We start from the raw sequence: 16,428 nt of genomic DNA, 5'->3' as shown, positions 1-16,428 counted from the left end.
AGACTTACTCCAATTAATTTTATAACCTGAAAATTTGCCAAACATATCAATTAATTCCAATAGACAAGATAAGGTAGACTCTGGATTCCTCAAATAAAGTAAAATATCATCCGCATAAGCCAAAATTTTATATTCCATATCAGAATATGGAATACTCTGTATCCCCCTTGCTTGCTGTATTGCTAACAATAAGGGTTCTAATACAACATCAAATAACAAAGGAGATAAAGGACAACCTTGTCTAACTCCCCTCTGCAATTGAAAACCATCAGATATCATATTATTAATATTTAATCTTGCAATCGGGAAGCTATACAATGTTTTTACCATTTGTATAAATCCAGAACCTATACCAAACCATTCTAAAGCCTGATACATAAAATTCCATTCTACCCTATCAAACGCTTTTTCTGCATCCAAGGAAACTGTAAAAGCTGGTTCATCCATTTTTTTTTATAAATTTAACATATGAAACAATAATCTAGAGTTATTAGAGGAATGTCTTTTAGCAACGAAACCCGTCTGATGCGTGTCTATAATATGTGGGAGAGCTTTGGCTAATCTCAAAGCCAAAATTTTCACCAAAAGTTTATTATCCACATTTATTAAAGATATAGGCCTGTAGTCTGAAACCAAAGTAGGATCTTTATTTGGCTTAGGCAAAACAATTACTATTGATTCAGCCATAGTACCTTTAATATCATCTTTTATAAGTTGTGTCTGATATAAATTTAGTAAATATGGGGAAAGGACATTTTGAAATGTTTTATAAAATTCTACTGTATAACCATCACCACCTGGAGCGGATCCAACTCTAAGAGATCTCAACGCTGTTTCTAATTCTTTTAATGATATAGGTTCATCTAAACTCCGTTTTATATGATCAGGAACCTTAGGTCCAATAATTAAATCTAAAAAATTTTTACCATCTTTTTGCCTCTCCAAATAAGGCTCGGAAGAATACAGGTCCTTATAAAATTTTAGAAATTGCTTTAAAATTATATCCGTTTGATTGGTTATTATACCATTATCATCTTTTATCCCATTAATGTTAGTTCTTCTTTTTTTTGCTTTAAGATAATTTGCCAATAATTTTCCCGCCTTATTAGAATTTCCATAATACATTGTCTGTTTGGAAAACAAGTCTCTTCTTATCATTTTTAAAGCTAATTCGTTATATTTACCTTTTGTTTTCAAAAGAGCTTGTAATACATCATGTTCCCATTTGCTTACCAATTTAGTTTCTAGTATTTTAATTTCTTTTTCTAATTCTATATACTGTTTTTTAATCTGTTTCCTAACAAAAGCCGAATATGATATAATATGACCTCTCATAGTCGCTTTAAAAGCGTCCCATACATTTTCAATAGATGTATCTTCCACTAAATTAATTTGAAAGAAATCACTAATTTGTGTTTTAAAATTTTCCAAAAATTTTTCATCCACAAGCAATGCATTATCAAATCTCCAAAGAGGTCTTCTATTTTCTAATTGTAAATCTATCCATACTCCCGCATGATCCGAAATGATAATGGGATCAATGGAAGCCTTAATCACTTGCTGCACCTTATGTGATGAAATAAAAATATAATCTATTCTTGAAAATGATTTATGAACCTGTGAACAAAATGAAAATTCCTGATCATTAAAATGAAGAATACGCCAAATCACATGATTGAACCAAATTATCTAAACATAAAGATTTTATACTTTTACCTGGTTTTTTTATCCATTAATGGATCCATTACAGCATTAAAATATCCAGCCACCATTAAATTAGAAGCAGCCAGTGGTAACAACATACTCTGCAATTTTTTAAAAAATTCTGATTGATTCGAATTAGGGGCATATATATTGAACAACGTCAGGGCATTATTTCCCATACTTATATCAACATGTAGCCATCTTCCATGTGGGTCCGAATTTACTATCTTAAAATTGGCCATACACTTTTTATTTATAAGAACTGCTACTCCTGCTTTTTTACCCTCTGCTGGAGCAAAAAAACATTCTTTCACCCACCCACCCGTTAGTTTCTGTGATTCCTTTATATTAAGATGGGTCTCCTGCAGACAATAAACATCCGCGTTTTGCTTCTTTAAAAATGATAATACCTTTTTCCTTTTGATTACATGATTCAGGCCATTGACATTAATAGAAAATATCTTAAAAGACATAATATATTTTATACTCCTTATCATAATCTTCCTCTTCCCTTCTTCCATAACTAAGATCTAAAAAACTTCTCCCCATGGCACACATTCTTACCTCCAAATTACCCAAATCCCTTATTAATCTTTTCCTTAATCATCCTAGTAATATCTTTAATACCCACCTTCTTCCCACCCCTCCCTCCCCAATATAATGACTGCTTAAGGACACACATTGGACAGTAATCCCAACTTCCCCCCTCCCCCCCAGGCAACCAATATTTATTAATAACCCCTTTATCCTTTATTGAGACAAACTCACTACCTCTCCACAATATATCTAATTATATCTCTCTTCTAATCATAAAACCTTTTTTCTTTTTCTTTTTTTTTTTCCATTTTAAAGTAATTAATTTCTCTATCTATTATTTAACCTTTAGTCACATAACCATATTTATTTCCTAACATTCCATTAATGCATTTTTATCATTTCACCAATATCTAATTCATTCCCCCAACATTTTATTTCATTCAAGAAAATTCTATCATAGTCATATATTTAATAAAAAGTATCATTTTCCTATATCTTATATTATCTAATCCATCTTCTCCTATCCTCCTTTAAATATCCAACAACAAATATCCATCTCTTCATATATTTCTGTTAAAAAAAAAAACTTCAATTTTATAAGTTTTTATCCTCTATTTGTATTTAAACATTTGTATTTCATTTTCAAAATAATTTTTTCCCCCTTTTTATATTTCCTCTTCTCCAAATTAAATCCAATCTTTTTAAAACTATATTATCACAACATCAATCTTTACATTCCTTCAGCTACTAATAAATTCTTATGTATCTTTCTTTTATATTATTCATTTTCCTTTCCTTTACTTGCATTTAAATATCATATAACTTGTCCTTTCTATCATTAGTCCATTCTGCAATCTTTTCCTTATTGTCCTTTCATTCTTTACTTTCTCCATTTCTGACTTATTAAATAAACTGAACTTTCATATTTATTTCTTATCTCCATCCATCCATTCTTAAAGACTTTTGACTGCCAATTGTCATTCTTTTTTTTTTTTTATAATATCCTTTTAGTCTATCAGTCCTGCTTTCTTCTTCTTCACATCTATTTATTTTCCTATTCAGTCTTCACTTTTCCTTTTGTGTTAATTTGTCCAGTCCTTTAATCCTTCTTGTTCATTCTTTACTCCAACCATCCATCTTTCAGTCTCCTAAAAGTTCAGTCTAATAACTTCACTTTAATGTCTTTCCAGTCTATCCTTCTTTCTTCTTTACATTCTTTTATTTTCTTTTTCACTTGTTCATTTTTATTTCCTGTTCTTTGTTGCATATTCTTCTTTTTCCAACAAACAAAAGTCCCATAGTTCTTTATATTTAATTTTTTGTTCAATATCCACCAATCCAGTCTTAGTATTTATCCCTTCATTTCAACACCCATTGTGCTAAAATGACATAGGTTCTGATTTTGAAAGAAAGGTCTTTAGTTTTTCCGGATCAACAAAATACAAAGATTTATCCCCACAAGATACCCTCATTTTTGCTGGGTAATATAACCTATACTTATATCCTTTTTCCTTTAATTGAGATCTCAGATCAAGGAATTTCTTCCTAATATTTGCTGTATTTTTAGCAAAGTCTGGTAAAAACCATATTTTGGATCCTTTATAGTTTAAGTTTTTATCTTTTTTGGCAGCATTTAAAATTTCTATTGCTTGCTGGTATCTTAACATCTTGAATATTAATGGTCTTGGTCTCCCTTGATTTTCCAGACTCTTTATTGGAATCCTGTGTGCCCGTTCTATTTCCAAAGGCTGTTTGAAATCCAACTGCAATAATCTAGGAATTAAATTTTCTAAAAACTGTATTGCATTTTTCCCTTCCAAATTTTCCTGTATTCCAAAAAGTTTTATATTCTTTCTTCTTCCACGGTTTTCGTAATCTTCCAGCTGACTTTTCAATTGAATTATTTCCAAACTGTCATTTTTGCATCTTTTTCCTTCACATTCTAAGCTCTCCATTTTAACTTCTAACTCTGTTGTTCTTTTATTAGCTACTTCCATTTGTCTGTGTATATTCAGGATTTCTTCCTTCAGTTCTGCCATATTACTCACAGTCTCTGTCAACATTTGTTTGATTTGCCTCAGTTCCCCCATAACTTCAGCTTTGCTTAACTCCTCTGATACATCAGCAGGAAGCGGAACCTTACTCGGGGTAATTTGATCCTGCTTCTGCCTTTTCACAGCCCCTCCGGTTTCACTCTTACTCTGTCGGGTGCTCGCCATGCTCCCGCTGTCCTCTCCGATGTTTTCAGCCGAAAACAGTTTAAAAGGAAATCTTTATTTATTCAACGGTTGCCCAGGTAAGAGGAACGCTGCGATCACACGACCATTTTGTGTGCACGCTAAGCCATGCCCCCCCCATCTGACTGATTAGTTTAGAAAAATGTTAAAGACCCAATTGTATGTGGAGGCTTCTCTCTAAAAATTTTGTTAGTAGAGATATTTAATAAGAAATTTGAACTGTGATTATTGTACTATACTTAGTGAAAATTGATAACATATAATTTCCTCCAGTTTTTGATGCTATCTTTAGTGGATTAAGCTATGCGATTGTACTGCAATTGAAAGTATTTTCCATTCGTATTGTCTTTTGAACTATTGTGAATGTCTCATTTGTTAACCGCTTAGTCATAGGCGGTCTAAAAATTTTAGAAATAAATAAATAAAAAGCAAACAATTGATGATTTTGTAGACATCTGTCTTATCCCCTTTAGTCATCTTCCCCATGATGATGAGCCTTAACCTCTTTAGCCTTTTCTCATATAAGTCTCTTTTCATCCCTTTAATTAATATTGATTACCACCCTTTTCTGTATCTTTGATGTAAATAAAATGAACTACACAATTCAATTTTGTACTTCAAATACAGTCAAGTTCTATATTAATAATACAATGGTCAATATGTCCTGAAGATTGACAATGATTTAATAGCAATATTATTAATATTTATAAAATGTTTGTGTACTTGTTAGAATTACCTTTACTTTGGTCTTCTGAACTATTCTGTACTCGTGGTTGAATAGCAGGTAAAGGCAAGTTGCTTTCAGCTTGTTTTATCGGGCTTTCAGAAGCAGACTGTTTAATAAAAAGAAACACATTGACAATCATATCCAAGCAAATTATAATTCTCTGCGATATGATTACCGGTAGTACCTGATTTCTAAAGGTTTTTTCCCTTTAGTGGAAAATCTTTAATAAATTAGATTCTATTTTGTTAAGTCTAAGAATAAATAGAATCCTCTAAATTTTCTCAAACCTTGCATTAATCTAGCATTAGCAATGCATCCTAGAAATTAGTAAACAGAACTCTGCGATTCAAGATCCTTCAGGATCTCAGTCCAGAATTTCATCTTAGCAAATCTTATGTAAGAAAATGACCACTGTGCCCCACCACTATAACTTACAGTCCTCTATCCTGACAAAGGTCATGAATGTGACCTTTGTTTGATAAAACACAGATATACAATAAAAGAACTTGGGAAAAATATTTATGCATGTCTTCATGGGCCTCCTAAATTCACAAAGTGACAACACAGAAGGCTACCCCACCTCCCTTCTGCTTAATCTCAATCTGTTTTTACTCTCTTAGCTTAAGAAAACTAAATTTAATGATAGAGGTCTTCTGCCCAGGATTGGACTGGATAAATAATCCTGTAAATGGGGAATCAAAAGGGGCCAAGTCCTATCTAGTTTGAGCCCTTTAAGCAAGTCCATCCCTAACTGTTTCAGCCCCTGAAACCACCACTGGCCCATCATACTGCATTTGTGGATAAAAAAGGCATCTGGTATCTACATACACTTGAAAAATTCATATATTTAATTTATAAAATGTTATTAAAGAATATTACTCACAGTAATACAAATTTGCAACATTATCAATAAAACTTTGGACTAATCAGTGTTTTTCTCGTTTGATACCACAATGTTCTCCCCAGATATTTTTGGCAGCCAGGTGGCATGAAGGAGTAGCTTAAATGCGGAGGAATGCTTAATCTCTCCACAACCAGGTACACTATGAAACAGAAAAAGTGGAAAAAGAAATCCCAACACAACATATATGTAGCAAACCTGTCACAAAACAGCACTAATTCCTAAGATTCAAACAGTGAGAACCTTACCTATAAACATTCAACACTATAAATATTACACTGGGCCATAGAACAGCTACTGGTCAAACGGAACAAGTGGTATTTCTACAGATCTCTACACAAACTACAGTGGAACCTCGGAATCCGAATGCCCCAGAACTCAAACGACTTGGAATCCAAACTTTTTTTGTAGTAAATTTTGTCTTGGAATCCGAACTCTGCTTTGGAATCTGAACGCCCTGCACATTGTATATGTGTGTTTGTGCCCCAGAATCTGAATGCTGCTTTGGAATATTTGTTAATATTTTACCTTAAAATCCAGTGTATTTCCTGTTAAAATTTGAGTTTGTGTGGGACCAGGAACGGATTAATCCAGTTTCTATTATTTTCAATGGGAAAAATTGTCTTGGAATTCGAATGAGGTTCTGGAAAGGATTAAGTTCGGATTCCAAGGTATCAGTGTACATGCAAACAGAAAACTGCACCTCAGTCACAGGCAAAACACAGTCACACAGTAGCCAGCTCTGTGGATCTAGTAGATTCTGAACACATCCAATATCGAGCAAGCGCCTTCATTATGCCCAAAGAGGGATTATTTGTATTGTGCCCAGCACCCCCAATCATCTAATATAATAAAACGCTAGGCCGCGCATGTGCACTCCCATCGCGTGCGTCCGTTTTCCGTGAGCTGTAGTGACCCGCAGATAGGAGTGCACATGCGCTGCTTAGGGTTCCATTTTTCCATCTGGCCTGCTCCCTGCTGCTCCTTGCCGTATTGTATTTTTTAGTTGAAAGACGCAGCGGTGGCTCCTCTCACGATCCCCGCCTGCGTCGGACTTCCAACGCAGGTGGGGATCATGAGATGAGCCACCGCCGCGTCTTTCAACTAAAAAAAAAATACGGCAAGGCGAGCAGGAAGCAGACAAGACCAGACCGAAGCTCCCAATTGAACTGCCAGTTGGCCGGCTCCCTTGCCAGAGTTATTTATTCAGTTTAAAGGTGCCGCGGCGGCTCCTGTCACCAGCCACACCTGCTTCAGAAAACACTTCTAATGCAGGCGGGAATCGTTAGAGGAGCCGCCGTGGCACCTTTAAACTGAAAAATAACTCCGGCAAGGGAGTCGGCAAGATCACCATGGCAGCCGCTCCCCCCCCCCCCCCCGCCCTCTCGGGCTACTCTCCAGGAGCAGGCGAGTGAAGCCCGGTACTTCCGGGTAGCTAAGGGGTGGAGCGCGGCGCGTGCCCAGGGTCCAGGTGGAGAAGCTGGTGCTGGAGCCGTTCGCGCACATTACCTCAGGTTAAAGCGCCCCGGGAAAGGCCTGAAAGCGACAGGGAGCAGCCTCCCCCAACACAAACATGCCAGCAGAAATGGAACATGGCTGGATTTTCAAGGTCTGCTTGACTTGAAGCATTTATTTCTCGATAACAATGTTCTCAGCTTTTTTGAAGTTCACAAATGTAACTATTGCAGACTGCTTGGTGGGGGGGGGGGAAGGAAGGGAGGCCTACTGCTGGACAGGGGGAACAGGAAAATGTGCTGATGGACAGGGGAGAGGTAAAACAAAGGGAGAAGGGCTGCTGCTGGATAAGGGGAGCAATGAAGGGGTGGTGGTGGACACAGGGGAGATAAAAGAAAGGGAGAATGGACAGGGGGAGCATGCAAGGGGTGGTGGTGGACAGCCAAAAGAAAGACAAAAGAAAGAAAGACAGAAATATAGAAAGCGGCTAAGGAGACAGAGAGAGACACACATATACATTCTAGCACCCGTTAATGTAACGGCCTATTCAGTGAGGGTCTGGGCAGGGAGAGCGACAGAAAGAAAAAAAGATAGAAAGAAAGAAATAAAGCGGGAGGGAGAAAGAAAGATAGGAGAGAGACAGAAAGAAAAAAGATAAATGGGGCATGGAGAGAGACAGAAAGAAAGGAAGAAAGAGACAGGGGGGCAGGAGAAAGACAGACAGACATCTATTCTAGCACCCGTTAATGTAACGGGCTTAAACACTAGTGATGAAATTTTGATGCCTATGCATAGACAGAACTTCGCCAAATACCGATCACAATAAATTAAAAATAGAAATATGAAAACAAAAATTGAACTGTTACCCTCCCCCATTATCACTTTTTTTTTTTTTACTCTCTGTATTAACATAACATCATACTTCTTAACTGCGTAATCATGAGTTCTACGCGGTTTACAAAAGATTATAAACTATAAATAATTTAAGAATGACAGAAATAAATTATTTGACCAAGTATTTTGAAAAGAGATAAGTTTACAGTTGAGTTCTGAAATGTTTATAAGAACAGGCTCCAATAAATAACAATCGAAATTCTCTATCGTGTGAAGCTGCTTGGAATGCTAAAGTATGGTCCAGAAATTTCTTACTTTTACAGCCCTGTACTGATGGAAAGGTGAATAGGGCATGAGACTTTCTACTATTTTTATACGATGTTAGAGAGAATCTATTAGCCATATATCTATTAACCATATAAAACGGAGCGGTACAATGCATGACCTTATAGCAAAAGCAACTCAACTTAAACAAAACATGAGCCTCCATTAGCAGCCAATGCAATTCACAATAAAATGGAGTCATATGATCATATTTTTTAAGACCGTAGATCATTCTAACCGCTGTATTCTGAATCAGTATGAGTCAAACCATATCTTTCTTGGGAATTGTTAAATACACAATATTACAATAATCCAAAAGACTCAATAATAAAGATTGTACCAGAAGTTTAAAAGCAGAAAACTCAAAAAAAGGTTTAATGGTATGCAATTTCCATAGCGTGTAATAACCCTTATGTAACTTTGTCTTACCAGGGTTAAGCTTGAGTTTGAAATCCTACATCCAAGAGTTCATCAATTGCAACACAGACTCAATTTTATAAGAGATATGAGATAGAACTGTAGCACAAGGTATGACAATTGTAATATCATCAGCATAGCTCAACAGTTTTATACCTAGATCAGTGTTTTTCAACCTTTTTTGGGCAAAGGCACACTTGTTTCATGAAAAAAATCACAAGGCACACCACCATTAGAAAATGTTAAAAAATTTAACTCTGTGCCTATATTGACTATATATAAAGTAATTCTCTTGAATAGGAATCAAATAAACACAAAGAAAGTATTTTATAATTACTTTATTATGAAATATTAAGTAAACAGAATAGTGAAAAATTATAAAATATTTTATTCAGTGCGAAACCTGGGCCTGTTTGGCCGAACACAAAGCTGATATTCTGGCTGGAATCGAAGAAAGACACACACGTAGCTCTTCGTCAACAGCTCTCAGTCTCTCTCTGTATTTGGTTTTTATAGCATACAAAAATAGACAAATATACCCTCCATCCTTTTTATTAAACCACAATAGCAGTTTTTAGCGCAGGGAGCTGCGCTGAATGCCTAGCGCTGCTCTTGACGCTCATAGGCTCCCTGCGCTAAAAACCACTATTGCGGTTTAGTAAAAGGTGACCATATTGTAAAATATAGACAGCAGATATAAATTCAGAACTGTGCATAGTAAGTGAAGGGAAGTTTTCATCTCTGGGAATTTACCCAGTTAACTATTAAGTTATTTGGGCAAATTCCTTTGAAAACTGTGGTAATACTGCCTCCACTTTGCTAAATTTAAAATAAAATCATTTTTCCTACCTTGTCTGGTGATTTCTGGTTGCACTTTCTTCTTCTGACTGTGCATCCAATCTTTCTTCCCTTCTATCAGCCTGTATGCTTTCTCTCCTCCACACCTCATTCCCTCCCCCAACTTTTTCTTCCTCTCTCCCTGACCTTTTTTTCTGTTTCTCTTCTTTCCTTCTGTTTCCCTGCCTGCCCCCTTTCTTTCTTTCTCCCTGCCGTTCCCCAAGCCACTGCCACTGCCATCGGGGAACAGGACCCACCAATGGATAACAGGCCCCAAAGCCGACGCCAACGCATGCTCTCCCTGACATCAATTCTGCAATCGGAGAGGAAGTTCCGCCCAGCCAGGCAGCGATTGGCTGGCCCGAACTTCCTCTCCGACTGCAGAATTGACGTCGGGGAGAAGAAGACTTATCGGCTCGATAGATTAGATCGCCAAGACAAAGTGAGTCCTGGGTGATCGACTCACTTTGCCTTGGCGAGCTACTGGCGCCCCTGCCTCGGGCCCCCTGTCAGCTCCGGGCCCCTTAATGCAGGACTGGTAGTACTGCCCTGATGGCGGCCCTGCGGCACACCAGGCAACATCTCGCGGCACACTAGTGTGCCGCGGAACAGCGGTTAAAAAACACTGACCTAGATTACTCAAACTGTAGCCCAAGGAGGAAAGAGATACATTAAATAATGTGGGTGAGAGTGTATTCACCATTCTTCTCTCACAAATCTCCTAGACCAGTATTTCTCAACCTTTTCAAGCCAAGTACCCCCTAAGCCTAACAAATACCAACCGAGTACCCCCGCCTAAACTCCGTCCCTGACCCCACCCCCACCCCCATAATAATAATACTAATTGTAATGCAACTTCTTTCATCCATTTTTCATATACTCACAATATAATCTTATTAACACATAATGGTAACCACAAAATTAAAAAATCACAAAAGTACACTGTACACAGAGAAAATGTTAATTATCATTTATATTCGGGGGGTTTTCAAAGATGTCAAGGTAGATGACTTTAAAGTATACAATGTCACCTCAGTAACAACTATAGAAAAATAGACAAATATAGTGCAAAATATAGACAGCAGATATAAATTCTCAACACTGACACATTTTGATAACTAAATTGAAAATAAAATCATTTTTTCTACCTTTCTTGTCTGGTGATTTCATGAGTCTCTGGTTGCACTTCCTTCTGAATGTGCATCCAATATTTCTTTCTTTCTGCCTCCTGCATGCTTCCTCTCCCCCAGACCTCATTCCATTCCTCAACCAACATCTCTCTCTGTCCCTCCAAGAGTCCAACTTTTCTTCATCTCTCATCCCCCAGATCAATTTTCACCACTGCCCATTTCTCCTTCTATCACCCCTCTCCAACATCATGCCATATCTCTCCCTCCATCACTATGCCCAACATTCCTCCCCCTTGCATCCCATTCAATCTATCCCTCTGTTCTCTCTCCACTACCATATCCAACATTTCTCCCTCTCATCCTTCTATTACCCATTCATCTCTACCTCACTTCTCTCTATGCCCAAGTTTCCTCTTCCTTTCCCCATGTGCACCATCTCTTTCCCTCCCTCGTGTTCCAATTTCATGCTCCCTCCCCTTCACTGCCTTCCAGCCTTTGTCCTACCCCCTTCCTCCCTGCCTCCGCCCAAGCCGACCTTCACCGAAGTTGTCCCGCCGCCGATTCTTCCTCCCCCTGGTTCACTGCCACCCCCGCCCGCTCCATTTAATTATCCCCCACTTAACTCCGGGAAGAGAAGGGCCAGGCATGTGCAGCGATTGCACACCAACGGCCCACAAGCCTTCCCCCCAACGTCAATTCTGACATCGGAGAGAAAGTCCGGGCCAGCCAAGCAGCAACTGAAATCGGGGGGGGGGGGGGGGAGAGGGGGAGGCTTGTGGGCCGGTGGCGTGCAATCGCTGCACATGCCTGGCTCTTCCCTTTCTGGACTTGCAGCGGTGGCGGAGGATAATTAAATGGAGAGGACGGGTGGTGGCAGGGAGTAATCGGCGATCAGCCCATGTACTCCCAACAGGCAGCCCATGTACCCACTAGGGCAGTGTTCTTCAACCTTTTTACACCTATGGACCGGCAGAAATAAAATAATTATTTCGTGGACCGGCAAACTAATAAGACAGAAATTTTTAAAAACCCCATTGCCGCCCCGTCCCCGCGAGCTCGGTCCCATTAACCATCTGATCCTATCCACACAAGCCTCAAATAGTTATGATTTTATATTGAACATATTTTATTAAAGTATAAAAAGAAACAATATTCTGTACAATTGTAATTTTATAAATATAAATAATGCAGGGCAAGGATCAACAAAACCCCCATCTTCCCTCCCCTTCACATATATCCCCTTTACTATCAAGAAAACTGAATAAGCCAAATTATTACAGAATGCTGCACATATATCATGCTAACAGAATACCGCAGTCACACATGGCAGGAATGGTGTTAGGGGGAGTGCAACTAGGGCAACTGCCTCCTGGTCAGAGAGAGCCCTAAGCCAACTGGAAGCTAAAGACGCACTGCCTGGGCTTTGCACTCCCCAGTTATGTCTAACATCAGCTCTAGCAGGATACATATTTTAAATCTGATATATTCTAATCACAAGATAGAAATAAAATTATTTTTTTCTACCTTTTGTCGTCTCTGGTTTCTGCTTTCATCGTCTTTTCACTCTCTTCCATCCAGCGTCTGCCCTCTGTCTCTTCAATCCAGCATCTGCCTCTTCCATCCACTGTCTTCCCTCCAACCCTCCCCCTCCCATATGGTATCTGCATTCTTTCTATGCCCCTCTCTCCTACACCAGATCTAGCATCTTTGTCCCTCTTTCCTTATTTTTCATCTGACCCCCCTTCCCAGCATCAATCTCTCTCTACCTTGTCATTCCTCTGTCTCTCCCCTTTCCCTCATCTGATCTCTCCATTCCATCCTGACTCCTTCCCCTCCTCTAATCTCCCTGCCAGCTGTTTCCTTCCAATGTTCCTCCTCCCCTGTCCAGCAGTACCTTCTCCCTTTCCTCCTCCCCTTATCCAACAGTAATTCTTATCCCTTCCCTTTCCCTTCTCCCCTGTCAGCAGTAGCCCCTTCCCCTCCCTTGTCCAGGAGTACCCCTTCTCCCTTCCCTCTCCAGCAAATGTTTCCTCTATGTAGGCTAGCAGCAGCTCTGTGTGCTTTTAACTTCGGCACACAGCTGCCCCTAAGCAGTGTTTTAGTGCGGTTTCATGAGGCAGCCTCGGGGCCTTTGGTAGGCTGGCCCGCTTCGATGATGCAATGTGGGCCGGCCTACCAAAGGCCCCGAGGCTGCCTCATGAAACCGCGCTAAAATACTGCCTAGGGGCAGCTGTGTGCCGAAGTTAAAAGCACACAGACCTGCCGCTGCTTTTCTGGGGGTGCGGAGACATAAGCGGCAGGAGTCGGTGGTGGCAGGCAGGAGTGCCGGCATAGCGAAGGCAACAGGAAGTTGCATGTCAGCTGAAGCCGGCACCTTTTGCTGCGGCGGGGTCCTGAATCCTTCGCGGACCGGCAAGATTTTTTTGCGGACCGGCGGTTGAAGAACTGTGCACTAGGGTTGAGAAACACTGTCCTAGAAAAACCCTTATGGCCTCTCCCAAGGGGTTTCAGCATTTCACTTCCCTCCATTTTTATAGCTCAGCATTTCATATCTTCCTCTCCACCCTTATACTCTTGTAGCCCAACATCTTCCCTCTCTGTCCTCCCAACATTTGTAGCCTATCATCTCCCTATCCCTTCTTTATTACCTACTCCCAGGTGGAATGGGATGATTTATTGTGGCCGTTTCATTGCAGGACGCTTGCAGATGCGCTGAAATGGCCACAATGAATCGTCTCATTCCGATAGCACCTACTTTGGGACCAGATACCCCGACTAAATCATTAATTGCCAACTGCCGCTGCACAGACACCCCAACTAAACCGTTAATTGCCAACCACCGCTGCAGAAAAGGACGCTACACAAGCCGCAGAGAGTGATGTATTTTTTTAAAATAAGAAATGGTTTATGTGGTTTGGGAGGGTATGTCATAAATAAGAGGATGACAGGCATTAATTACATTGCCACCTCAAACGCTGAATCTGTTGTGGCTGGATTGTGGACAAGTAGGAGAGGGAGAGGGAAGAATTTGCACACTTATACACACTTGCTTCACAGAATAGGATGATTCATTGCAACCATTCAGTGCTGAAATGGCCATGATAAATTGTCCTAGGACCCCCCTCCCCTCTTTCCTGGTGCAGCTTCTCTCCTTTCTGATCAATAATGCAACTTCTCCCTCTCTCTCTCTCTCTCCCCTTCACCCTATAGTCGGTATCCCTCTCTATATACTTTCTTCCCCTTCCCCTCAAAATCGGCATCTCCACCCTCTCTCCACCTTCTCCCATTCTTCTCCTTTCACCCAATAGTCAGCATCTCCCCACTCTTTCCCATTTCTAATCTAGAACCCCGTCTTTTCTCTCCCCTTGTCCCCATTATGTGCTATCCTTCCTGTCTAGCATTTCTTCTTTTCTACCTCCTTGCCAATATGTTCCCTTCTTCTCCCTCCCCCAGTTTTTCTCCTTTATCCACCTCCTCAGGCCAGCTTTTCTCCTTCTTCCCTTCCCTCAACCAACTATCATCTAATGTTACTCTTTTTCCCTTCTACTCTCCATTCACCATTAGTCCAGCATTTCTCCTTATCCTCCTGTTCACCCAAAAGGTCCAATATCTCTCCTCCTGTCTCTTTTTCAATCGATGATAGTATCTCCCTTTGTCTCTCACCTCACTACCCCCCCACCCCATACCTTTCCGAAGTTGTCTTTTCTTCTAGAATTTTCAACAGTGATTCACCATGCATTGCTCAAGCCAACATCACAGCCTTCTGTCTGACTCAACTTTCTGTTTCCACAGAGGCTAGAAGCATCAGACATAAGGCTCTGATGGAATGAACAGTATGTTGTGAATCGCTGCTGGCAACTTCTAAAAGACAGTTTGAATAGGTATGTGGGGAGGGGAAGTACGAGAGACAAGGGGGAAGATGCCACTATTGATTGGAGAAGGGACAGGAGGGAGAGAAGCTAGACCGCTGGAGAGGGGATGGAAGTCACGGTTAGTGACAGCACTTCCGAGCCCAAAGAAGTGTTGGAATGCCATTCCACTCTGTTCCAGCACAAATTAAGCCCTGGTCACAGTACAGACAACTATAGCTTGAACCATGGATTCAACCCCAAAACATAAAAAATGTTAACTTTTATTTAATGTTAGATAACATACAGCAGAGGATGTTCTTGTTGAGCAAGCAATAATCTCCTTAAAGTGTCTTACCTCTGAGTCCCAGACAGAGTCGGCATCTTCTTCCAACCCCAGTTCTGACATTAATACTGCAGTACCTACATATACCAGAAAATAAGAATTTGATATTTCTAATTACTTTCTGTAATCAAATTTTATGTGTATAAGATGGAGGTACCTATAGTTTGGTAGGTGTCCTAAGGGAAGGATTTTGAATTGATTCAAACATGAGTTCATTCTATTCTATCAGATTTGTGTACCACCTGCATCCTCATATGAGGACCCAAAGTGTTTCACAATTCATTTACGGCAAAATTTTGAAACATAAATATTAATTCAAAAATCTAGAGAAATATAAGGTCTTAAGATATCAACAAAATAAAAAAATAAGATTGTAAGCCACAAATAAATGTTCAAATATCTTTTTGAAGCAAACAGATTTCATAGAGGAAAACATCAAAGTCCAAAATTGGATTTACATACTGGCAAAAATACCAAATGGAAAATTTAACCATAGTGTAACATTTTCTGGTAAATTGCCTCGAAAATCAGACAATACACCTTAAAATGAATTCTCTTATGAACTAGGAGCCAATGAAGTTCACTCAGCAAAGGAGAGACAAGCTCAAATTTAGATAGACCATATATCATTCTAGCTCATCTAATTTAATCAGCACAGGAAAAAACAAATTGAACAAATTGAAAAAGCATGCAGAGAATGGCTCATAAAATTATTTTCAATCCATTAGTGTGTGTTTATGCATTTGTTTTAATTGTGTGCACGTTTATCAATGTAAAGTGGTATATCTGTGTGTGTCAGTGCTTATATGTTTGTATCACAGCTGTCAAGTTACCCATTCTAGGAGGGAGACTTTTCGGCCAGCCCTGGTTTTAAACTTATATCCCAAAGCAGTGTAGTATTTGCAGTCCATGGCTCTCTATTGAAATCATTATTGCAGGTATCCTAATGTACCAGGATGAATTTGACAGAAATCAAGGACTGGCCAAAAAGTCTCCCTCCTGGAATGGGTAATTTGGCAGCTCTGTTGTATATTTATATCTGGGTTGGTTATCTGTGTGACTGATCAAAACAGGAGCTGAGTAGGGAAGAGCCTTTAAATGTACAATTCTGTGTGACTCATGATGCAATCA

General features: G+C 39.4%; 1 protein-coding gene across 1 annotated transcript in view; it reads right to left on the bottom strand.

The window, feature by feature from the left end:
- The window catches only part of ANKRD26 (ankyrin repeat domain 26), a 307,904-nt gene that overhangs the window by 211,316 nt on the left and 80,160 nt on the right, over positions 1-16,428 (bottom strand). Inside the window, exons 12-13 of the mRNA XM_033958897.1 lie at positions 15,310-15,374; positions 5,215-5,311 (exon numbers count right to left, since the gene is read on the bottom strand). Coding sequence (XP_033814788.1) covers positions 5,215-5,311; positions 15,310-15,374 — 162 coding nt within the window. The remainder of the gene's footprint in view (positions 1-5,214; positions 5,312-15,309; positions 15,375-16,428) is intronic.

Source organism: Geotrypetes seraphini, chromosome 9 (assembly GCF_902459505.1).
Source record: "Geotrypetes seraphini chromosome 9, aGeoSer1.1, whole genome shotgun sequence".
Taxonomy (NCBI): domain Eukaryota; kingdom Metazoa; phylum Chordata; class Amphibia; order Gymnophiona; family Dermophiidae; genus Geotrypetes; species Geotrypetes seraphini.
Note: the sequence above shows the minus strand (reverse complement) of the source record. Positions and strands in the feature narration are given on the sequence as shown.